Source organism: Epargyreus clarus, unplaced genomic scaffold (genome assembly GCF_041222505.1).
Source record: "Epargyreus clarus isolate Ecla_fem2 unplaced genomic scaffold, WU_Ecla_fem_2.2 ptg000023l, whole genome shotgun sequence".
NCBI classification, from domain to species: Eukaryota; Metazoa; Arthropoda; class Insecta; order Lepidoptera; family Hesperiidae; genus Epargyreus; species Epargyreus clarus.
Window position 1 is genome coordinate 8,667,039 of NW_027332230.1, and position 25,852 is coordinate 8,692,890.

Genomic DNA, 25,852 nt, shown 5'->3' on the forward strand with positions numbered 1-25,852 from the left:
TTAATATTGCCAACAGAAATAAGCTAACAGTTTATGTACATAGTTTATCAACAGAAGTATCTGTACTTTCATAATAATAGCAAATATTAACGTTGTATACCTACAATATACCTTAATTATTATTCAATGACTTTTTTTTTTAAAACATTCACCATAACTTGACACTATCAAGTATTTCTTAGTCCTTTTGCTTGTCTCTGTACTCCAATAATTTTGATTTTTTGCCGCGTCATGTCATGATTGAGTTTTCTGACACTTGTGTCTATGGATTATTAGGGCCATTTTAGAGATGTCATTGTGAAAAACATCGAGTACTTAATTCGAAGTGCGTAAAGTTTACATCGATGTTTTTAAAACTTTATGCTAATAATGCTTAGAAATGTGCCCACGCATTCAATGCAAATAAATTATTGATAAAATCGTGCGTTTGGTTTTATATATCTATATTTAAAGAGATATAAGCACGTAACATCGGATAAGATGCAGCCAAATGCAGGTCAATAGTGCAATAAAAATAATATGAGATATATATATATACCTATACTTGAAATAATTACTGAATACAATATTTTAAAAACCCAATAGCACTGTAAAATTGATAAAATTTTCTTTTTTACTTCAATATTCAAATACAGTAATTTATATTTCATTCTGTTTGTTTTGCATAGAAATTCGAATGTTACATTAAAAACATCGATGAACATCGAATAGTTCGAGTATTCGTATGACGAATAATGACAACTATAATAGCATTCGGAATTTCGGATCAGAATTTTGGTCGGTCGCAACTCGCAAGTCGCATTGTATTTATATTGGTGATCGAATGAGGTTAGGTTGATTATTGTGAAATTGTTTAAAAATAGAAAATAAAGATAAAAATTGTCAACAAAAACACAGCAACTGCACCATCACACTTACGAACTTACAAGAGCTGAGAAGTAAAGAACAAACATGCCTACAAGTGGATTTGACCTGTACCATATGCAGGACGCCAAAAATAATTTTGACGCTATGCGGCCCGCGCCGATGTACAACGAAACCAATCAATTTATGGGCCAATGTCACAACGTCCACGTATCTACGAACTGTTATTACGGATACGACGGCGCCAAGAGGACGACGGACATGCAGAGCATCCAGAATGAGGTCGATTGCGAAATGCCTGAGATCACCGAACTGCCGTGCCCAGCGCTACCGACCGAGAAAACGTCATCTCCAAACAACGCCAGGAAGCGGAGCGCCGATGACGAAGCCTATCCTCAGAAGAAGCGCTTGAAAGAAGGTAAGATTTTTGATGTTTTTATCAGATTTCTTATTGAATATTTGTTTTATGATAACAAACTATTAGATTTTGTTGAGATTTGACATTTTCATTTTAAATTTACGTACTGCGAGTATTGTAATAAGAACTTGAGTAGTAACAAAACAAATATTCAATGAGATTTCCTTAAAATAATTAATAATGTACTTAATTTCAATTTTTAATTATCAATATCAAAATATAATTAACAATGCAATGCAACAGGGTTGTCAAGTCATAGTAAGTGCAATAACAGAAGGAAGTCTCCTCGAATACTCTTATTAATTTTCTTATATTTTACTATTTATAATTTTGTTGCAGTTTCAATAACAAGTTAACACAACAGGACTGTTGTTGAATTGTTTATTGTTATAAATACAACAATAATTTATTGAAACATATTTTTTATGTATAAATTTTTAAATTTTATTCAGCATGTTAATGATAAAACATAGTTATGGTGTATTTAAAACTGTAAAATGTATTGAATTTGTAAATTCACTAGACTTCACATTTTCACTTCAATAAATTATTGATACCTGTTGCATTTACATTTTTCAGGTGTATTTCAAATTGTTAATTTATAATATCATTAATTGCTCATCAATATTCAACTCAATAATGGTAAAAAGAACTCTTTATTAATTAAAATATATTAATATACATCACAAATTGTTCCTGGCATTCCCTGATAAGCATGAACAGCATAGGGGCTAGGGACTGGCATGAGGGCGGTAGCCAAGGGCATGATGTTTAACCGATTCCGTGCGGATGTGGTACAACTGTGGGTGATATGGCACAACTGTGGTGCCATCCGCACGGAATCGGTTAAACCTTGCCAGGCTCATGAAACTAGCTATGCCACTGGAGGTGAAATATAACCTGACCAGACCCTGTGTGAAAAATAAAACCCTTTTTTTAAAAGCATATTTTTTGCAGGGCATTATCTAGTTATTTTGAGCTGAATATTGACACACTATATACTTTACTACTGTACTTTCACCTTTAAACACATGTTCTCTTAAGATTAATATTAGATCTTACAACAAAGTATAGTCCGTGCCAAGCTGCTTCTTGTTGCGAGCAGGTGTAGTCATACAATTTGTTATGGTGATAGGATTCATTTCTATATTCAGAGTGGATTAGCAGTTTTACGCGGACCATACTTATCTTGCTACTAAATAGTGAGTTATTATTTCTTTAAAATACTGTTTATAAAGGCACAGGTTGAAATAACAAAACAAAAAGTAAGTATATATGATAATAAAAACTGTAAGACAAATTATGATATGTTTAAGATTTGTGGTAAATGAAAAATTTGTTAAGTTCTAGTAAAAGGTAAGTTGTAGTTATTAAATAACTAATTAAGTCTGCCAAGCATCTAATTAAGTATGCCAAAAATAAGCTATTCTCTTAATAACATTATTCCTATTCCTATTTAAGAAGAATTTACCAACAATTTTTAATTACATGAATGAAAGAGGAAAATAAATGGAAATTGTGTACTCAATTTATTGGTTATCACCAATATTCCTCATGTACCTAAAATAAATAACCCTAATACTATTTTTGTAATAATATATAAGTTAAAAACTCATACTCAATATTGTAAGAGAGTAAATGAGGCTTATTGATCAACCAATAATATTTCTTTATTAGTATTAACTGTTATAAATATAATTGTATATTTTATAGGTATGTTATGTATGAATAATTTTGATATTTAATCTGATTTCAAAGTTGGTATTACTTAGGCTAAGGCTAGGCTAAGGCTTTACGTCTTAGTTTTTACTGCAGATTCATTGTAGTTTGTTTTGGACTGACGCTACTGACCATGACTCACTATATAAAACACATGGATGGCATGAATATGGGTCATCCAGTCACACATGTACAATATTATAGGAGAGTTTGAACAAGTTTTCAACAGAATACACAATTCACTTGTGTAAATAAAAACTTAATAATTGTGTAATGTAATCTAGAATTCGGTATTGTAATTTATGTAAATATGACATATGGGAATTTATTTATCACTTGTTTTGACCAAAAACAACTGTTTGAGAAAAACTTAAGTTGTCTCAAAAAGATGTGCTAAGGTTTGGCCAGAAAGACTATGCTAGCTGTATGGCTCAGTATGTCTTACACTTTAAACTTAAACTGTGAGATCCAGAAATTCATACCACTAGACTTTAGAATACTTTAGGTGATTAGTAATTAGGCTAATGTTGTAAAATTTAAAATGTCTTGGGATAAACATTTATGTACCAAAGGCAGGTTTTATTTTTCATTTTTGTAGGAAGATTTATAATGATCTCATTATTATTATAATAATAGCAATATATTTAGCAATATATATAATATATATATATATATATATATATATATATATATATATATATATATATATATATATATTGCTATATATATATTCAAAATAGCATTATATTTCATGATATGTAATTAATGATCCTAAGAAGAGACTTCTTATTAAAAGTTTAAATTATATTTTTCCATCCATGCCCAAATTGTCTACTGCCACCAATAAATCATTAAAACCACATAAAACAACTCTGAATGTATGTTCTGATCCATTCCATCAGTATGTCATCATCTTGTTTTTGTGTGGTGAATTAATCAAATTATTAATATCATTAATGTTAACGTTTTCCTGATAAGTATTTTGAAATGTAAGAACTGAATTACTTGAATAATGTATTGATTATATAGAAAATAAAGCAATGTTTCTTGTAGATAAAGTGTCTCAAATTAATGTTTGATTAAAATAACTATGTTTCTATTTGAACCAGTATAGTATATTTATAGTAAAGACACTATAATAAATTTAGGGGTACAAAAGCAAAGACACTTCCAGACACAAAATAATTGAATAAATTTTGGACTTTATGGTGTAGCTTAAGTGCTGTTTTGTATATGAACAGATGTGTGTATGGTATTTTACATAACTTTATGGTGGCGGGTACAGCTCCGGGTTGTACTAGTTAGTATATTCAGTTCAAAGATGGAATTTTTGGAAGCAGTTTTGCTTTATACTTTTTAATAATAATTGAATCACCTTATAACCTATTGCTTCTAATTAATATTCAAATTAGTAAAGAAATGTCATGTAATTCTATACTGGTTTAAGTATCTTTTAGTATTCATAATATTATTATTCATTGGAACTGCAACAAAAGTGGAACCGGAGACTTCCTTCATAACACTAGAATCAGAGTGTGATAAAGTTCGACTTTATTTCAGAGGTTATGGTGCCAACGACTCCTACCTACAGCCCATGTATGCTACGCCCAACTCACAACAACCCAGATATCTCTCGTTGTCTCATGGTCCATATGATTTAATATATGAAATCTGCAAAAACAAAATTGAGAGCCTAATTTAGTATTGTTAATTTTATCTGCAGAAGTACAAAGAAAGAGAAATATTGAACCTGAGACATACGAGAACCTGGGATTGGACGCAAACACTCAAGAGTTGCTGGAGAACCTGTATTGGCACATTCATGGCGGGAACTTTTATCAACTGTTATAGTGACGATCTAAAGTGAAATGTGTTTTTTGGATATTGGAATTCTAATTCTTATGAACTATAAGTCACTTGAAAATTTTTGTGATAAGAATATTTTCTTTATATAATAAGGGTTTTTAATAAAGTTGAAATAGGATAATAGGCCTTTTTATTTTCAAAACAAAAAAGTGCTTTTCAAATATTTATTTGTGCTAAATAAATATTACATCAATAAAAATATGTGAATAATGAGTTGTTAGCAAGAGATACATTTCGCATAAATATCAAGACTTAGTTCTAAAAAATAATGGGATTTTTGTAAAAGTTTCTTCAATCTGAAAAAAAGGAAAAACGCATTATTAATTATGGTTCATTTTGTTTTTCTGTTACAGATGGTGTAATATGAAGATCTAATAATATTTTTTTACAGGCTCACTCAAACTAGCCGACACCAAACAAACAGTTTGGAGTTTGAGTGTTTGCTTCGTTTATACATAAATATAACCTTACCTTTCTGTTTTTCAGATGTTTCGTCATCGTGCAGCCTTGTTGGCACACGGTCAAGCCCGATCCACTCAGCCTCTGCCTTTAATACAAAAGAAATGAAGTTTTACTTATATTTTATTCAATGTATTCTCAGTGTGTAATTTTGTTTCTCAGTGTTAGTTATAATTGAAACTCGGTTGTGATAAAAGTACCTGAATATATTTTATTGTTAATTTAAAATGTTTTTTATTAATCATTCACCACAGTTAGTAAATGGTTCATTGGATGTTTATATAATCTTAAGAGCCCTTTATTATTATAAAAGGTCGCAAAGGTTTAAATTTACAATATTTTTCTTATAAGCATTTTATTGCTCTAAGTGGATACAAATACAGATTTTTACAAGGTTAAGCATTTGTTAACCTACATAGCAAAAAATATCTATTATGTGTTAATAAATTGAATGTATAGCATAAGATAATAATATACATTATTCATATCTGTGTCAGTTCACTTATTTGACACTATATTGGGAGAAAAATGTTAGTGTTTCATTTCATGTATGAAGTGAAAATACAAGGAATTGATATTCAATTTTATTCTTGAACAACACGAAAATGATTCTGATACACAGTCATGTTAAATGTATTATTTTTATGAGTATTACAAGTAAGTTGTTATGCAGTCATCGTTATGTATATAAGAGGATACAAAATGTTTGAGTAAATAAGCAGGAGCTGTTAACAATATTAGTTCGGTTTAGGATTGCGGTTAGCACAATTGATTAGTGGAAGACATCTACAGTACAGTACATGTTGCATTACCTCTGTCGGAGTGACTTCCTCAGTGTCCACGACGTCGGGTAGTGCGTCAGTATTGACGGCCAGCTCGTCCGAGTGTCCACTGGCACTCGCTTCGCCCACGTCTGTACGGCAAGTCTGGTCAGCCTCTGCTAAGTCGCCATTCAGCATCTCCGAACAGTTAATCAAATCCATCTTCCCATCCTGACTAGATCTTGGACTGTTGTCGTTCAAATCTCTTCCGTCTATATCCATATGCATATGTCCGGGCCACATGTCGTATGGACACGAGTTCATTTGATGCAACTGCGTTTCACTCGAGCTGAACAAATTCAACGAACCTGCAACATCTTGCAGAATAGACGATTCAGAAACTTCACTAGTCAACTGCGTCGATTCGTCGGCATCGTTACTTCCGGCAATAAACATGGGTAAATTCTCAATGATATCGCCAGATACATCGCAAACTCGTAAACCTTCGTATTTAGAAAGAAATTCTAGTAATCTTCTTTGCTGCCTGCCATCGGAGCTACTGACAATAAGTGACGTTAATGCCTCTAATAGTTCTGAAGTGCAAGTCTCTTCGCTTTTTAGTAATAAAAAGCGAACGATTTTATTATCGATTTGTATAGTGCTAGAACAAGCGTTTTGGAGATTACAGTCGTGATAATTGTTCGCTTCGTTAGACGTTGTAGTGACGACTTCCGTAGCAGATTCTTCATGAACAGTGTCGTTTTGGTTTATTTCGATCATGGAACTGTATTGAGATAAAATATTTCTAATCGATTGTAATACTTTCTGCCTCAACGGATCAGAACTAATGAGTTGCAGTTCCCTGAATAATTGTATCAAGAAATCTGGATGAGATTCATTCACCCCGATCAACGTCGTAACTTCGGAGTATACGTTTTCCCTCAATAGGTCGAACAGCTTAGACGTCGCTTTGTCTTGCACCTCGCGACTGGTAGACGCCAAATTAGGGTTAGGCGTCTCGGACGTGCTAGCTATGTTGATGTTGCTAGTCTGAGAAAAGTCCAAGGTGTAGTTTCTTCTATTCGCCGAGTTCTTAGACGGCAGCTTCGAGGACGACTTCCGCTTACCGCTGCCCGACGTATTGAGATTGTTGGAGTGGGATTGGACGATTTCGGGGATCGGATTGGTGATGCTCAAATTCCTGAAGTGGGGCGCGGGCTCCTGGCGATTGATGTTCACATTGGCGAGGTTCGCGTCGTCGTTCCTCGCGTGGGAGCCGCTCAGCTCAGGGTCGTTCTGCGCGGCGGAGACGTTGACGTTGAGCACGTCGGGCGCGGAGGAGAACGAGAGCGATCGCTCGTAGGTAACGTTGCGGCGTTCGGCGGGCGGCGGCGCGGCGGGCGGCGCGGGGGGGTTGGTGTTGCGCTTGGGCGTGATGGACGGCGACGTGGACGAGGACGTGTGGTGCAGCGTGTTGTGCGAGCGCTCCACCAGCGGGTGCTGCGTGTGCGCCGCGCTCGCGCCCAGGTGCCCGTCCGCGTTCGTCTTGCTGTTCGTCGACAGGAGGTTTTGACGCGAGTAGCTGGAAGCACAGTAACCGTTTTAGGGCTGACCATAATGGGCATGATGACAGTATTAAAAAATCGAAGAATAAATGTTTTAATTAAAAACAATACGTTGAAAGAATTCACAAAATATAAAAACTTTAAGGTTAATTATACATTTTCAATAAAATAAAAGTATAAAATACTGCAACCGGCCATCTTGTCTGAAACGCTAATCGGAGTGAAATGACGTCTTTTAATTTGGCATGTCACCGTATTGCTTGAACTTTTCTATGGGATATCGAAGCGTGACGTCAGTCGCGGATGCCATGACACTCGTGGGCGTTATCGCGCTTGGTTCAAAATTTATTTTACAAATGCTAATATTTTCGTTAATTCTAAATTTATTGCCGAAATAATGCGGTTTTTGAATCAGTACATGTACCTACATTATAGAAGGGGATTTCAAAATTTGTCATCATGCCATTGCCGGTAGGCGTCTCCACGGCATGTGCGCCGCCCTAATATTCCGTTATAATTGCGTTAGCATTTATTCTTAATCTGTCACTATATGATCACTTTGAAACGTAATGCAGGTAATGCAGGCGTCGATTAATGTTAAGTAATTCCATGATACTAACGATGATTAACAAGGAGTGTTAGTAATAAAATATATAATACAAACTTCGTTAAATAATTAGGCACAGACCATAAGGTAGTAAAATTTATTTATGGTTTTGAAGCAGTCAAAACACTGGGTAAATAACACACAATATTTCTTACCCGTATTTACAAATCTCCATTACGTTAAAATTTATATATACAGTATACTATTATATAATTATTAAATATATAATTTTACGAATATAATATCATTTAATTTTCTAATATCTGAAATAAAAAAATAAATAATATATTATGACTGTAAATGAAGAATTAATTTGAATAAACATTGCAGACTAGATACGTTTATTATACTCACTTACCTACGGAAGTTGTCCCAATAATTATTAGCACGATTGCCTGGCGGCACTTGGTTGTTGAGCGTGTGTGAAGCAGTTTCTGCACGCCAACGCTCTTCAAGCTGTAACAGATTAGGAGAAGCAAAATTAGGAGTATATTTCGCACACTCTTATCTTTTAACATTTTGGTGTTGATTAATTTATAAAACATATATTATTAAAAAAACAGGTTTAAAGTAAAAGTTTTCCTTTTTATGCTAGAACTTAGATAAATTCTGTATGAGTGTTAAGACAAAAAAAATATATTATTCTCTAAAGGGAATACCAAATAAAACAAAGCTAAAGCTTTGTTTTATTTGGTATGTCTAACAATTTTAATGTAATTAATTTAAAAATAATGACATGAAAAATGTTTTGACATGAAAATTGATAAAAATATAACAATTATGATTATAATCAAATTTCGACCACTAGACGAAATCTAGTATTCGTAAATATAGTTTAACTCCACCCAAGGGCGATCAATGGCGATATTAACGAGTAACGCGATACATTACATGCGTGAGCTGTTCCCGCAGCGCGTGCAGCTCGCGCTGCTGCAGCGCCAGCTGCTGCCAGCACCACGCGCCCCACAGCGCGCAGCCGCAGCCGCACGCGCCCACCATGCCTGCGACAACACACCAGCGACATTGTATTGTAACACCAACAACAACCACATACTAAGCAATATTTAGATACACACGAACAATGGGCATGATGACAAATCTTGAAGTCAACCTTCTATAATGTACATGTCTACTGATTCCAAAAATCGTATTATTTCGGCAATAAATTCAGTATTAACGGATATATTAGCATTTTTAAAACAAATTTTGAATTATGCGAATGACGTCACGCTTCAATATCCTATAGAAAAATTCAAGCAATACGGTGACACGCCAAAAAAATAACGTCATTTCGCCCCGATTAGCGTTTTACACAAGATGACATTGTTTTATGGCATGACTGCATTATTTTATACTTTTATTTTATTAAAAATATAATTAATCCTAAAGTTGTTATTAAAACTGGGCTATTTTTGAGAATACTTTCAACATATTGTTTTTAAGTAAATAATTTATTCTTCGATTTTTTAATACTGTCATCATGCCCATTCGTAGAGTATTAAGTTAAGATTAAAACTACTTCGCAACAATCCGCTACAAATATGTATGATGGTACCTTTGTGGGAGGATGGGTGGTACATACTACATGGTTTAAAATGGTTAAAAATATATACCATCATACATATTTGTAGCGAATTGTTTTAATCTTAACTAAATACCATGGATTTCCGCAAAGTAACGTCTGATGCCTAATTCGTAGAGTAACTGAACAATGACAAGTGTGAAAACGCTGCGCTTATAATAGTAAGCGCGTTATTTTTTTAAATCAGCCTAAAGAACCTACATCCCGCAGAGAACGTACGAACGTCATGACGAGTACCGGATACAACCTGTGAATGGGTTACATACTCGTACTCGCATTTAACTCGTAATCGCACTCGTAATAGTCCTATCTCAGCGAGTATTTAAAGTTCTACAATCACTACAATCTACTATGAAAAGATAGCGTAACGCAGTTTCAATGCATATCCTTTTATTCACGCCAAAAAGCAGCACCGAATTTCCACAGCCACACTCATTACTCGTATCTATTAATTTGTGCTAGGCAAGTATGTAAACATTGCATTCAAGTTACAGGGATGTAAGAGCAAAATACAAACTCGAAAAAAAATACATTTCATCGCGTATAATCCAAAATGTATATTAAGTCCTTACCATATGGCATCATCATGTTGAAAGGCATGGTGGGGGGGAAGGACACCTGCGGAGTACCCAGAAGCCGGTCCATAGTCTGCGAGTGACTGTTCTGCGTGAACTGGTTACTGCGGGTATCCTGCAAAATAATAATAATAATAACGTTTATTCACGAAAACAAGGACTACAGCAATCATTATGACAAAGTACAAAATCGATTATAAAAAAAAAACACAAATTAAAAAAAAAATCGACTTATAAATATACTATTTTACGGATAATGTTTTGCATACCGTGCTGCGGCCTATCTCGCAAAAAGGTTACCGGAACTCAGCGTAAGTCGCGAAAACATAGGTTCACGACACTGATTTTTAGTCCGGTCCCGGTGTATAATTATAGGTGTATTTTAATTAGTAGGTAGGTTAGTTCAAAAAATTATAATTCATATTTATTTCGGTGTCTATGTAGGCGTGTCTTACATCTCAAACCTAAGTATAGTCCGCGGAAATCTGCTAGTCCGCTCTGAATATAGGAATGAATCGCGTCGCCATAGCAAATTGTATACATAGCTGCTTGCAACTTCAGAGCGGACTAGCAGTTTGGCCCGGACTATACGTGTATACGTGCATGTACATTTACTCAATGTCTTGGAGGATTTATTTTAGAAAAGTGGATATACTTCGTTCGTTGAAAAATTCATTTTAATAGGTTTATTTAGTATTTTAACTAAAATATATTTATACAGTTACCTGGTTGGATTTCGTGCTATTCCAACAAGGTGGTGGCAAATGCGGAAACGGCGAATTAGCAGTAGCCTCATCTGAAAATTAAAATGAATATAATAAAAGTGTTATTATTTATACAAACTAAACATCATACACTTTACAAATCACTATATTTGTGGTAGAAACCTTTGTAGTTCGTCTCCGGCGACACTACCGCCACACCTATTTCTGTCTCATAAACGCTGCTGTGTTTTGGTTTGAAGGGTGTGGTAAGGGAGACCACTTTTCCGAGGCGTTCCAGCTTAGTCCTCATGGATAGCGGCTCTGTTTCCGACCTCAGGTAGGAATATCGAATCCTATCATGGATTGATTACAGAAGTCCATGGGCGGCAGTAGCCACTTACCGTCAGGTGGACTGCATGCTCGTGTGCTACTACATATTATTAAAAACACTCACTATTTTGTGACACGGGCGGAGGCATGTTGCTTGTCGAGGCTTCTGCTCGCGGCTCGTGGCGCACGTTAGGAATTATTGTGTTGTTCGATTGCATTTGCACTGCCTGTATGGGAAACAAAAAAGTATTTTAACCTATAGTAAAATACGTCCAGTTTCTGGAGAAAGAAAAACGTTAATTTATTATTACGAGTATTATAAGGGTAAAAACGGTAGCGATTACGAGCGCTAATAATACAAAGTATTCAAACAATGGATGAGTCGTTAAAATTCAAAGTATCTAATAATTAAATAATGAATTAATTTAAACTTACATTATTTTCTTCAGACTGCCGATCTTGGACTTGCCGTCGGCGCATACGAGCGCGTTGATTTGATTTGTTTCGTGATGCACTGCCAAATAATTAAGAACGCTTTTAAAATAAACTTCTATACGTAAATTATAAAAAACTATTTTGCCTTGCTAAATGAATAAATATTCGTTAATCAATACAGATTTATCTGATATACAGAATGGCGTAAATATATAGGACAAATACGAAAATCTGAGTACGGGATAATTAAGGATTAAAGAAAAACTTATGTATTTTTAAGATGGGAGTAAAATTATAAGGACAACGCCGGTTACCTGTCACTATCGCTGCCATAAGTGCTGCCCAGATGTGAGGGCACTGTGTTGATGGACCGTGAACCCAGAGCGCTGTCACCACCGCCCTGACAGAATAACATAGTTATTAAAAAAATAAAGACGTAGTAGTATTAAGTCCTTTATCTTTATTTTTTGGTCTGGGGTATTTTAAAAGCCATAATAAAAGTAATATGCAATTACTACAACTTTTCTTTTACATGATAGAAAATGAACTTTAAGTATACAGGGTGAATTTTTCAAACGGGCCTTCAGGGCCAAATCCGAAACTATAAGGATTAGCGAAAAATGCTGTAAGGAGTTACGAGGCCGATTTTGATAAAAACTAAAACTGCATCATTAGTTTTTTAAAATATCTTTTTCCTTAGCCGGGAATCGAACGAGTTCATTTTGAAAAAAAATACACCTCTATATTATTCCACCATCTGATAGTGTCGCTTATAAGGATCAAATTCTGGGAAGTAATGTTATGTGACAAATTAAAGGAAAAGGAAAATTTTGAAGAAAATACATATTTTTCCATACATTGCCATACTACTCCTTAAGGATTATACATAACCAATGATTTATGTATAATTCTTTAGAAACATACGTAAGTCATACCATTGAAGAAATTGTTGGTTAATCAACTAATTATTCGATGTTATAACCGTGACATACGGCTTAGTATGAGAAAGTAATAGTTTGGCAAGTAAATTACCGCCGTTTTTAGGATTTATTTTTTAATAAAAATAGATAAGTGATTAAATAGTAAATTGTTATTGTTTGTTGTTTATAACTACGTTTCAATAGTAAATATGATTTTCTATATCTCTTTGTTTAGTTATCACTCGGATTTGACTCGAAAAAGACATTCTCGCAAATTGGCAATTTTACATCTGTATTAAACGAAACTCCGCCCATAGCAAGTTAAATCTATGATAATGGTCCTAAAAGTAACCTTAATTAAGTCGGACATAAAAACATAACTTCTTGAAGAACAATGCGTCCATTTCGAATGATTTGAAACATTGAGCCAAAAAAAATGTTAATACGCGAAATGTTTAAATTGATGAATGGCGGGAACTTAACTGCCAAATTAATATGAAAAAATTTGTATTTTCTTGAAATTGAGGCTTTTCCTTTAGTTTGTCATTTATCATTACTTCCCAGATTTTGATCCTTATAAGCAACACTATCAGATAGTGGAATAATATAGAGGGTGTATTTTTTTTTCAAAATGAACTCGTTCGATTCCCGGCTAGGGAAAAAGTTATTTTAAAAAAGTAATGATGCAGTTGTAGTTTTTATCAAAATCGGCCTCGTAACTCCTTTCAGCATTTTTCGCTAAACCTTATAGTTTCGGATTTGGCCCTGAAGGCCCGTTTTAAAAATTCACCCTGTATATGAGGTACCTTCGTTATTTGTAATTATTTTTTTAGAACTTACCCGGAAATTTTCATTCTCCCTTAGATTTTGAGATTCCAAAGTTATGTGCTCCGATCGGGACTCCGGCTCTTCTTGTTCACTGTAAAATACATTAAGTGTTGAATCTTAGTTACGTTTACTTTGTTAAATAAATAATTGATATCTATAAAGTATATTACCTGTTATAGGATTGGTTCACGACGGAAGTAGTGTGCGAATCCGGATTCCGATTTTGAGTTTCAGTAGTAGTGCACATGACTTTCTAAAATGTGTATATAACAAAGTATAATTATAATGACAGTGTAAATCACATTACGAAATAAGGGAAAGGGACCCGCATGCCATTTATACTTAAGACTGATTTTGACAGTTCTGTTATTTACTATTACAAGAGTTTGAGCTAGGCTGAGTTTGATTTTCCAATCATAACTGTCGCAACAGTGTTCAACAACCAAGGAATATTAATAGTAGGAGTCCAACTTGATAAATGTGTTCTCAGCAGTGTCATCCTTGCAGACTACAGGCCCAATGTTGTATATAAAATTCTGGTGTCACAATGTTAGTTACCATACTCCTCCGAAACGGCTTTAACAATTTTCACCAAATTTTATATGCATATTCAGTAGGTCTGAGAATCGGCTACTACCTATTTTTCATACCTCTAAATGATAAAGGTTGTTCACCCTTAACATTTTTTATTTATATGGCAACACAACGTTTGCCGGGTCAGCTAGTAAACACATAAAATTTGACGTAAAACGTCGCGAATTACCTCTTTATTCAACAGCGCTTCCAACTCCCGTTGTTTCTCAGCGAGCAAAGCGCGCAGTTGCATCTGGCGGGTCTCGGCCGGACCCATCGCGCTCGTGCTCGCCCGCACCTCCTCGTTCACTTTCTTCTGCTTACGACTACCCTCTGAAACACGGAAACGGATTTTTTTTTAATAATCTTTAATAATATGTAAGCAGTGATAGTGATATTACAAATTAACGATTACTTGCTAAACGGCGAAGGAAAACATCGTGAGAAAACCTACACATCTGAGAGATTAAAAAAAATCTCAAAGGCATGTGAAGTCTACCAATACGCATTTGGCCAGCGCGGTGGACTATGGCCTACTCTTTCTCATTCTGAGAGGACCCCGGTGCCCAGCAGTGGGACTATAATGGGTTGTTGATGATGATGATGATGAATATGCGAGTAGCAAACGAGCATGCACTCCACCTGATGGTAAGTGGCTACTGCCGCCCATGGACATCTGTAAATAACCCCAGATAGAATAAGATATTCCTACCTGAGGTCGGCCACAGATGCGCCGCTACCCCTGAGGACTAAGCTGGAACGACTCGGAAAAGTATGTCTCCCTTACCCTTCAAACCAGAACACAGCAGCGCTTAACACTACTGTTAATAGGCAGAAATAGGTGTGGCGGTGGTGCCGCCGAAGTCGAATCACAAAAGATTCTACTACCTTTAAATAACTAATATCTAAATCATCTTCTAATGGGAACTTCTCGTATATCATTAAAGGAAAACGGCCTCGTTGCGGTTCCAAAAGTAAGGCCGGTACACAGTACAAAAACAAATAAAAATATTCGATTAACGAAATTACTTTTAATGTAATGTATAAATTGTAAGTATATCCGAGAAACTACAAAGTCCGCTATTTAAAAAAATAATTTCAGTTGTCACTAATGAAACATGTTTCCGTCGATAACATTTAAATAAAACAGTGATCAAAAGTTGTAAGCTTGCAAATTATATACAGTGGACCCCCGATAATCCGGCCCCTGTCTAATCCGGCGCTCCCTATAATCCGACATGACTTTGAATATGTATTTGACGATCTTGGTACATATGTTTGAGCGTTTATGCTTAATTTTATAATAAAACGTAAGCTCTCTATTGTTATTTACTTTACTAAATTCGACATACATAAATTAAGTATGATTTGTACTTCAAAGTATGTACATATGTACATATAACATATAGAATCTTATCATTGGATATGTAATTTGTCGGATTACTCTTTTGTAAAAAAATCCGGACTATAGGGGGTCTTAGGCAGTACTCTATAATCCGACAAATTCGATAGTCCGACACTGGCCTGCATAATGTTTGTCGGATTACCGAAGGTCCACTGTACTTGCTCAGATACTTGAAGGTTAGATGAGATGTCAATGTTCTTTTATGGATTTAGACATGCCAATTTAGTTTAGTTAACCGCACTTATCACGCCACAATTCATACCGACATTTGTACGAACCTCACTTAGATAATGCTAAAGGCGAACACAGTAGCAATATAATAAAGCCTCCTTTTGCGGTTTTATAGAGGCCGACATCTCATCTAGAGATTATATTCTCGTGCCTTTGAACTTGCTAAGTATTTTCCACAGCGGCCAAGTATTCAGATATGAATAAAAATCACTTATTTACATTACATTGCCTACATTTGATGAATTTTTCCAATAAATAGTAGTTCGAAAACAGGTAAATGCCTATCTTTTTTTACGCCTATACGTGTATGGGAAATTATAGAATGAAAGAAAAAACATGAATAAAAGAAGGAATTTCACGAATTTTACGAAGGAAGATCGCTTACCTTTGTTGGCTACCATATCTTTAATCCTCGCCCGTTCTCCCATTATTTTTTCCGTTTCCATGCGTAGCTCTTGCGCTAACTCTTGCAACGTATTGATGTTAGCTTCGTGATCTGTTGAAATTGTATTATTATCTTATTAATAATAGAGGAAACTCATTACTTTACAATTTACCTCTTTGGGAGTAGGTATAAACTCTGTCGATTATATACAAAATTACATATTTTTAAATGTGTAATTTTATTTTGTATATAGTCATTTCAAAAATCATTTGGATCCACAGCTTTGTTTCATTGATTTCTCTATTGTAAACATTTATTTTTGTAAAACCTACCATATTACGATAATAACCATTTATTTTAAGAATAAACAAACATGTACTTCATAATTACTTTGCTGTTGCTGCTGCTGATGTTGAGGGTGTTGCTGATGTTGCTGCTGATGCTGTGGGTGTTGCTGATGTTGCATCTGCTGTTGCTGTTGATGCTGCAGCTGCTGTTGCTGTTGCTGCAACTGTTGTTGCTGTAGTTGGTGCTGGTGTTGCAGTTGCTGTTGCTGTTGATGCTGCAACTGTTGCTGGTGTTGGTGATGTTGTTGCGAGTGTTGCTCGTTGGTGAACTTGTGCCGCTGCGGCAGGGAGTTGCGCACGCGACACACACTACCCTCGTTTGACCATCCACCCATACTACCGCCGCCCTCCGATTTACTACAAATAGAAATGTAACAGAATAAATAAATAACGAGAACTACTTGTTTTCAAAGTTATTTATGAACAAAACTTATATTTAGTCTCTGTTACTTTGGATAATGCTATAAAAAAATCTTGGCCATAATACCAGAAACCAAACAGGCGACTTATATAGGTACTTCACAACAATACACATGTTTCAGTGTCACCTATAAATCAAAATGTCATGTACACATAATCAATGTTGATATGCTAGCACTAATTTAAAGTAATCGATTCTGATCAGATTTATTCTGTATGATATATTTAGCAATTGTGTTGTACAAATAGAGCTAATAAGTCTTATCGTTATTAATTTGACTTGATGTGTATATCAATCAAATGAGATAGCTTTTAATGTTCGCCCCCTACAAACCACTATTGTTCCAATGTCTTTTTAATAATCTAGGAGTAGCAGATGAGTATACAGTTCAACTGATGGTAGGTGGATAATGCCTACTTACGACTAAAACTTATATTTATAACTTACTTATCGTGTATATTCGAATGACCCTGCATTTGAAACGAGTCTTCGTGTACTCCAGCTAAATGCTCCGATTCGTAGTTTTCTACAGAACGCATGAGATCTATGACAAAAAAGTAAATATTTCATTAAACATCATTTAACATTTTTACATAGCTTGGTTTTATATAATACTTTTCCTAAGTATCCCAAAAAAATACTAACGCAAACTGCTCAAAACAAAGATAAATAAGTCAAAATAGACGTAAAGTTGTTTAAATCATAATTAACATTACTTGTTTTTACATCTTTGTACATAGGTTCATTATTATTAAAATTTGCGTGATAAGTGAGATCCGGTAGAAAACTAATTTCCACATTTTTTAACAATATTTTCCTTTCTTATTCTGTGTGTAAAGAGTTTAAAATTAAATATTATTATGTAATTCAAAATGTAAAGGTTTCTGCATACCTTTCGTCTTCTGAAGAGCTGTTCTTATTGCCTTTATTTCCATTAGTTTGAATGGATCCTCATTTTTATTGTTCGCGCTAGATTTATTACCTGTAATGTAGTCATGTATTTATTAATTTATCTTTTATGTGGCATTCGAAGTTAGCAGCTAATTTTGTGACTAACAATGGACTTTGAGTCGATCTACTTTATGTTTAATGTTTGCATCATATAAACTGACATTGCAATATTCATGAGTTAGGTGAATCATAGTATATTGACAATGTGTTGATATGTAGTAATTATTTTTTATCTGTATAACTGGAAAAGATCTTACATTTCCTTGATGGTTCCTCGTCTCCACTGTCTTCCCCTGAACTGGAATAAGTGTTATGGGAACTCGGCAGACGAGTCACCATTTGTAGTTTTTGGAATTCCGTTACCTACAACAATAAGTAAATATCAATATTAAAATCAATGTTCTTGCCGCAAAGTAAATGAACACACACGCACTAAAGAATATTCACAATTTAAGATTTACAACACAATTTACAAGGTAAACCATTATTTTACTTGGAATGTATAGATGAGAATAAAAGATTTATTGCACAATTTATGGTCCTTTACTACATAATTTAAAACCTGGTTTGTTGCAACCTTGTAATATGTATGGAGTTACTTTTAAATTACATTGTAATTTTACAGCAAATTACTTTGTTCATATGCAACACAACTTAAGCAAGTGAGTACAATATTGCAGAATATGATTATTACAGAGTATGATTTATGGTACTTTTTTTTATAATATAGGAGTAGCAGACGAGCATGCAGTCCACCTGATGGTAAGTGGCTACTGCCGCCCTGGACATCTGTAATCAACCCCAGATATTTCTATCTGCGATGTCTCCCTTACTACACCCTTCATACCACAACTAACACTAACTAACCACTAACTAATAACAGCAGTGTTAAGCGCTAAAAACTGCTGTTATTAGGCAGAAACAAATGTGTTATTGCTTACCAAGTTCTCCATGTGCTGTTTCTTTAGTTGTAACTCACGCAGTTTCATTTGCAACAGGCGACTTCGCTCATTCAGTACGCTCTCGTCATCATCAGCCTCACTGTCACGACCACCGGCCGCTGCCTCCTACAATATAATTTGATCATTTACACATGGATACAAAAATAAATAGGCATTTTTAATATACTTGTATCTAGTGAGTATGCAATCCATCTGAAGGGTAAGTAAGTAGGAAAACCATCATAAGTGATAATGGACATCGTTAATCAACCGTAGGATCGGAATCTCCTGAAATCGGCTATAGATGAGTTACTATGATAGTATATAACACTTCGTGTATGTATATAGCTATTTCGCAAATGCAAGCAGGAAAAATATTGGAGCAAATTACAATTTTTCGAGATAGATTTAGACAATATATTATAAATCTTTTCTTAAAAGCAATCATTCGTAATGCTAAGAAATGTTATCATAATAATAACGAAAGAGTTCAAATTACCTCACTGCTTGCAATGTTGCAGTCACGCATAGAAAACCGTTCTTCATGACTATGGTTAGAACGCGTAGAGCGACCGTGTTCGCTTTCTATATTATTCGCAGTCATTTGTTGGCTTGTGTGCAGAACTTCTGATGACTGCGGCAAAGTAGTGGCTACACCGATTTGATTTGCTGCATACATTCGGTTGGCTTGATGATAATTAGCGCTTAGAGACATATTCTGGAATAAATTATACAAATATGTCCTATAATAAAGATAACGAATAAATATCAGTAACACACGTTCGCTCTCCCTCTCTCTCTCTCATACACACACAATTTATATGAGTGTGTGCATGCAAATTTGTAATAAAATTATGCAATGTGCGTAAACAAAAAATTATGTGTTAGTTATAGTTAGTCTTTGTACTAACTTTATAAATGTGTGTCATTGCATTTATGAATGTGTGCCATACAAACCAAAATAACCATGTATATCGCACAAAGAATAATATCAAATTACCTGCATTCCACCAAAATTGTCATGTGATGTTGATGGAAGACTTATGTCCTGCGATTGTCTTTCTTTATTTATTTCATCTAATTGTGCCTTTGCTTCTGCCTATAAATAATTATTTAATATTTAGTTTTACCAAGAGCTATAACTTTCATAAAATGTATACAAATAAATACAAAATCTTTAGTCAGGTGTACCTGATATTTCAGCAATCTTTTCTGTTGTTGTTTCAACGCCTCCAAACGTATTTGGGACATTTCCATCTTGTTTTTTATTTCATTTTGCCAAATCTCATTTTCACTGTATGTGGATCCATTGCTCTGTACAGACACTGGCCTGACTACGACATCCTGCTAAAATATAAATTGATTCCAATGAAATTTTCAGAAGGGCAACATAACCAACACACCAAAACAGGGGACCAAAGAAGACACAGGTATCAGTACTGTCAATAGGGTTTTAGGACACAAACAAATTAGACAAACATAGATAGAACAAAATGTTGTTTGAATAATCACTCATTCAAATAGAATTGGCTGAAAATCAGGGTCAAGATTAGAAAATGTTATTGATGATTAAAAAAGTCGAAACATCAACACATGCTTTGCATAACTCCAATCCACAACATTAAGAACACAGATTGCAGATACATCGACAGACCGAAACTTTTTCTTCATTGGTGACCACATTGGAAGTAGTTTTATTTTTATTTTTACTTCTCATTTCTTCAATCAATGCTACCTTTTCTAAGCATGAAAGTATATTTTTTTTCATTGCCTCATTTAAATTTTGGCTATCATTATCTAAATCCGTGTAAGGTGTACATTCTACTTCTTCTATTTGAACATCAGTACCGTGAGAATCATTACCATTTTCTTGATTATCATTTGTTATATTAGACTCTTTCTCAGGTTGGAATTCTTCACCCTTTATATTAGACATACTTCTGTTCAACTGTTCATTCTCAATATTTGTTACTTTTTTAAGATTTTTGTTAATGATACCAGTATCATTAATGTTTTTGTGATGGCAGGATTTGTCTTGATTTATATTTTTATCCACAGAAACACCATCCCCCTCGGTTCTGGTTTCACTAGACTCCCCCTCATTAATTGACTCATTTACCTCTTCAACAGGAACTTCAACGTTTTCCGGAACATTGTCTATCATCATGTCTTGAAGCTTGCGTTCACTTTCTTTTAACTTCTGTATCATTTCTATTAATTCATCATATTCTTCTTTGGTATGCTCAATAAAAGCCTAAATTAGAAATTATAATCCATAATATGATGTTGAAAACAACTTACTTAAACAGGTCTCTTATTTTATACAAAACTACTTACTTCATCTTCAGAATTCCTCATGGTATCAACAAGAGATGATGTAACCCTTATGTATTCTCGTATCTGACCAAGCCGGCGCTCCACAGCTGCTGCATCTGGACAAGCAGCTACTATTGCTTCACCAAGGGCTCGTGCAGATTCCCTATTAACCTGATAATAATTATAAAAAAATTGAGGAGATTTGTTACAATAAACACATATATTAAATTGAAATTAAAGATTCATGTATATATATTGTAGATGCAATTGGTAAATCTGTTGGAACTTACATGGTTGTTCTCATTAACATTGTTGAAACTTTCCTGCCCTTGTTCATACATATTGTTAGTTAAATTGACAGTCTTCGTTCCACTTCGATTAGTAGACAGCGGTGGAGTGGCGTTATTGTTGTTTGTATGATTGTTTACTTCAAAAGTGTTCCGAGTAGAGTTCAAATTTCTGTACAAGTTATTTCTGTTCTGATTTGGAGCCTATAAGAAATGATGAGAGTTTAATAAAATAATGGCATAATAAGCAAATCTTTAAATAGGTAGCTAGTTTAAAGGTAGTTTAAAAGAAAAGTACTTACATTAAACTGTTGGGTCATATTTCCTGCAACAGCATTAGGAGTTGTTGGATTTACTATCATTACTGCAGCAGCAGCATGATTTTGATGAGGATTCAAACCTTGAAAAAAAATTATTGAAATAAATTCAACTACTTGTTAATGGTGGTTGGAGACGAAACTGCATTCACAAAACAAATAATTACACATTCATCTATAAATTTAAATTGTACCAATCTTTTATCAATTGAATCATGTTTGAAATGTGTAAGTCTCCCTTACAATTGATATTGTATTTTATTGTTTGTGTATTATATTTATTGCATTCACTAACTGAATAATGAAAAAACATTAATTTTTACTTGACATAAAATTGACGTAGCAACGTGCATGAAGTTCACTTGATGGATGTGTTCACTCATACCCATGGACACCTGTAACCAACTCCATATAGTACAGAGGTTCTACCAGAAGCCAATCTCATATGTTTCATCATTCCTCAGAACTAAAATGGTTGCTTCATGTGTAATTGAGCCAGAATCAACAAAATGTAGAGTAAGACACTTTTTGTCACGTTTCACCTTTTCCCTCCCTTGTACAACTTTTTAGTGTCAAATCAAAATAATATTATAATATTATAATATTAATATAACAATGACAATTAGTTTCATTTGACAACTCTACATTAAATGCAAGTTACAGTAAACGGGGTAATATGCACATGCTGCTTACATATGCATTAAACAAATTCAATCACAACACACTCATGTATTAGCAATATTAATATGGTTGGTTGTACTAGACTTTAATTTAAATTAGTAACAACATGTGTACTACCATTCTGCATTTGATGAGCGTATGGGTGTAGCGTGTGAGATACAGATGCACTGGCTCCATCATCATGGTGGTCACTTGTTACATTCTCACGGTTTTGGACAGTCAGGGGCAAAGCACGAGGTTGAGGTCTCACAGGCACAAACCTTCCAAATCCACTCTCAAATGCCACTGAATTATCTAAAATGATATGCAAACATGAAACTGAGCATGTTATAACAAATCAAATAGAAAATTTGGTTATTTCTATACATAAGCATCCACAAAAAATGTCATGAACATGTGCTCACACTTACCTAAATCTGTAAGTTCGTGGTCTGATGTGTTGTTGCTCGGCTTTCTTGATTGATTGCAATTTGATCGCGTATTGTATTCAGAAACAGGCACCCAGTCCAGAGAGGTCTACAAATTTTATACTTTTAGAAATAATTTAGTGATCTTTAAATTAGCCGAACTTCAACAACATGCTGCTAATGCAGACGTATACCTTCTTCAGACTAAATTTAGAGAAACAACCTCCCATATGGCACTTTATAATTTAACACCACAAAAATTCCATATATATAGGTACTAATCACAATATTAATAGAAAATCGTATTATTCTGTGCAGATTTAATATGTTCCAAGTTATAGTATATTGGCAAGCATCCAGATTGCATAGCTGTCGGAGATTCTATAAATAAAGCAGTCATGTGTTCCGAAAAAACTTCAGACTACTGAGACTGTGGAAAGCCATGGGAGAGGGTGTTCCTGTTTAGGCTATTGAAATAATCAATTTGATATTAATATTAAATCATATATTTATATCGTATTATTTAAAGAACGAATAGATAGATTAAGGCGTCATGTATAAAATTCGTAGTTTAATGAATTTATTGCATATTTTCTCAACTTAAACAAAAGGAAAGTTATATTACCGTCACCAGGTTGGTTGTCATGTCTCTTCTTGTGGGTGTCACAGCCTCCTGCGGTACATTGCAATTGTTCCGGACTTTCGTCTTGGGAATAGTGCCCGTGTGTCCTGGATGCCGCTCCTTATTACCAGGAGCCATAACACGTATTTTTTTAGGATTCTTCTATATCGACAATTATTTTAGAGTACATATAATACAAAACATTTTTAGGAAGTCAGACGGCAAGGAATACTTTGGTAATAAATGCAATTAATACGAAAGTTTGAGAATTATATACAATACTTCATAGTTAAATAATTATGCGTGTGTTGTTTTTTTATCCGTTTTCTAATAAAATTCGACAATCGAAGTCGACGCAGATGTGTATGACATTAGCAAATGATGCGTTCCAATACTTCCAATCTTCAAATAAAAGTGGAAAAAATATTAAGCTAAGTAATATATTTTTATGTACTATATTTTAAGAAACTATTTAAGGCTCATATAAAACTTACTAATTAAAAATAAATGTCTTCTTTTTATTAATATTTTTTCTATGATCGTTATCGGTAATGTTAAAGTTCGTAAACGTTAAATCCCAGTAATGAAACGTTAGTTTATCGGTATTGCTTGTGCACATGAATGTAATCGAGTTTCTCGATTTTATTTTACAATTCGAGTTGAGAAATCGAGTGCGGGGACGATAGAATAGCACGGCTACAGTACATTCGTTACGCGATCCGCGCAGTTCATACGTTTTTAATACGATGCTGAAATAAATATTATTATTTTTTAAACTTGTATCGAAATCAATGTTAAGTTAAAGTTTGAGAATCCACGTTAATGGAAATAAAGTGTCAGTGATTATAAAAGTGTATTACAGTGAATCAACTTTTATTTATTAGTCTGATTTATGACTTAAGTTTTTTCCAGTAAGTTGGAATTACTTTTTGTTATTGTTTGGCTAAGGATATTTAAATTTAATTTTATGTGAAGAAATGTTGTTTGATTAACTTTTTATACCAGTGACTTTCTTGTGGTTCTAAAAGTATTATTATCGATTGTTTAATTACTAATGCTCGACGCGCTTGCGAAAACAGTATCCTTAATTGTTAAGTAAAAATCAGGAATGTAAACGATGTGTCCTAGAAGCTTTTATTAATAATATTCTAATTTAATCATATAAAATAGATCGCTTAAAATTCTAATACTTAATTGATACATTAAATTATATTTGTACTTTCTTGAATGTCATCTATTTAATGTTGAAAATGTTATATACTAACATACAGTACCTGTCGCTGTTTGCTGACATATTAAATAGAGATTAAATGCATACAAATTACAAAAATAGAGATATACTTATTTTATTTATGTGGTAAACAAATAGGAATATGAACCGTTTGGGGCCATATTTCCAAGAAAGAGCATCGTCATGTCTATTTATACAATTTCTAACACTTTTCCCACACCTCGATTTAACTATGTTAACTAAAAGACAGTTAATTATGATTAATACTTATTAAATAAGTAATACTAAAATAATAAAGTTTCTCATAATAAAATAATAAAGTTAAGGAGCCCCCTTGCTGATGAAGAAATAATTCTTCAAACAGAAGAACTTTTGTTATTTTTGCTGACTCCGAAAATACGACTGCCTTTGGAACCAAATCCCCCCTTTCCCCCTTAATAAGCTATGTGTAAGCCGTTGATCAACAATTGATCGAAGATGTAAGCACATGGGCACATCAAAAACTTAATATTCTTATTTGAACTTTACATACTTTCGGAAGCTGTGAAATAAATTATTAAATGTGAATTAATTATTTTAAGTACTTTTGTACGACAAACTTCAATCCTTGCCAATAAACGAAATAGATATACATTTGTTATTAATATTCAATCTATAGAATGTATTACCTACCAAAGGTCGACATTTCGCAGTTATTTTAACAACGGCACTTTAATAACATCTCAGGATTTCTAAAATGTAATTTTAAGTTTCGCTCATAGATTAGTAGTTTCGCTATATATATTTTTTATTGGAATTATGTGTTTGTGTTTAAGAATTACGAGAAGAGACCCTTTCTGCGACGTTAGAAATTCATATCAACCAATTCGACCGACAAAGCCATCCGACCAATGTGAAGTATGAATATACTGCCATACAATTAGTATATAATGCATAGTATTTACTTTCAAATTTGATCAAAGTGCAAATCCGAGTAAAATGCCTGTAACAATTAGAAAATTAACATAAAGAAAAGTTTAAGATTAGATGTTTATGTGGTGCAATTAAATTTATCGTGAGTTTATGTAGAGCAACATTTTTAAAACCACATAGGTAAATTAAATT

At 33.9% G+C, this 25,852-nt stretch overlaps 3 protein-coding genes across 10 annotated transcripts in view; 2 read left to right on the forward strand and 1 right to left on the reverse strand.

The window, feature by feature from the left end:
- Window positions 1-763: 763 nt before the first annotated feature.
- Window positions 764-5,554, forward strand: LOC140751710 (uncharacterized). Of its 2 annotated transcripts, none has more exons than XM_073085736.1 (2): window positions 764-1,282; window positions 4,725-5,554. In XM_073085736.1, exons 1-2 carry the CDS (start codon window positions 952-954, stop codon window positions 4,850-4,852), a joined length of 459 nt encoding a protein of 152 aa, XP_072941837.1. In that variant the 5' UTR covers window positions 764-951; the 3' UTR covers window positions 4,853-5,554. The 2 variants fall into 2 exon arrangements, with proteins under 2 accessions (XP_072941837.1, XP_072941836.1); XM_073085735.1 differs by having other exon boundaries at window positions 767-1,282; window positions 4,562-5,554.
- On the reverse strand, window positions 5,018-23,895 carry LOC140751709 (uncharacterized). 7 transcript variants are annotated; one of them, XM_073085728.1, is made up of 29 exons: window positions 23,521-23,895; window positions 22,899-23,004; window positions 22,606-22,782; window positions 21,793-21,890; window positions 21,494-21,694; window positions 21,225-21,374; window positions 21,007-21,141; window positions 20,079-20,234; window positions 19,888-19,986; window positions 19,387-19,605; window positions 18,888-19,013; window positions 18,204-18,309; window positions 17,888-17,977; window positions 17,443-17,539; window positions 16,618-16,931; window positions 16,228-16,338; window positions 14,397-14,539; window positions 13,804-13,886; window positions 13,646-13,724; window positions 12,200-12,285; window positions 11,886-11,964; window positions 11,575-11,677; window positions 11,142-11,212; window positions 10,414-10,531; window positions 9,151-9,260; window positions 8,618-8,715; window positions 6,139-7,669; window positions 5,339-5,414; window positions 5,018-5,163 (listed from the first exon to the last, which is right to left on the reverse strand). In XM_073085728.1, the coding sequence occupies exons 1-29, from the start codon at window positions 23,653-23,655 to the stop codon at window positions 5,159-5,161; spliced, it is 4,902 nt and encodes a 1,633-aa protein (XP_072941829.1). In that variant the 5' UTR covers window positions 23,656-23,895; the 3' UTR covers window positions 5,018-5,158. The 7 variants fall into 7 exon arrangements, with proteins under 7 accessions (XP_072941829.1, XP_072941828.1, XP_072941833.1 ...); XM_073085727.1 differs by having other exon boundaries at window positions 5,018-5,414; XM_073085732.1 differs by lacking the exon at window positions 22,606-22,782 and having other exon boundaries at window positions 5,018-5,414.
- A 277-nt stretch (window positions 23,896-24,172) lies between these two features.
- The window catches only part of LOC140751649 (uncharacterized), a 29,198-nt gene continuing 27,518 nt past the window's right edge, over window positions 24,173-25,852 (forward strand). The window contains exon 1 of the mRNA XM_073085623.1: window positions 24,173-24,428. The gene's annotated coding sequence lies outside the window, so the exon portion shown is untranslated. The remainder of the gene's footprint in view (window positions 24,429-25,852) is intronic.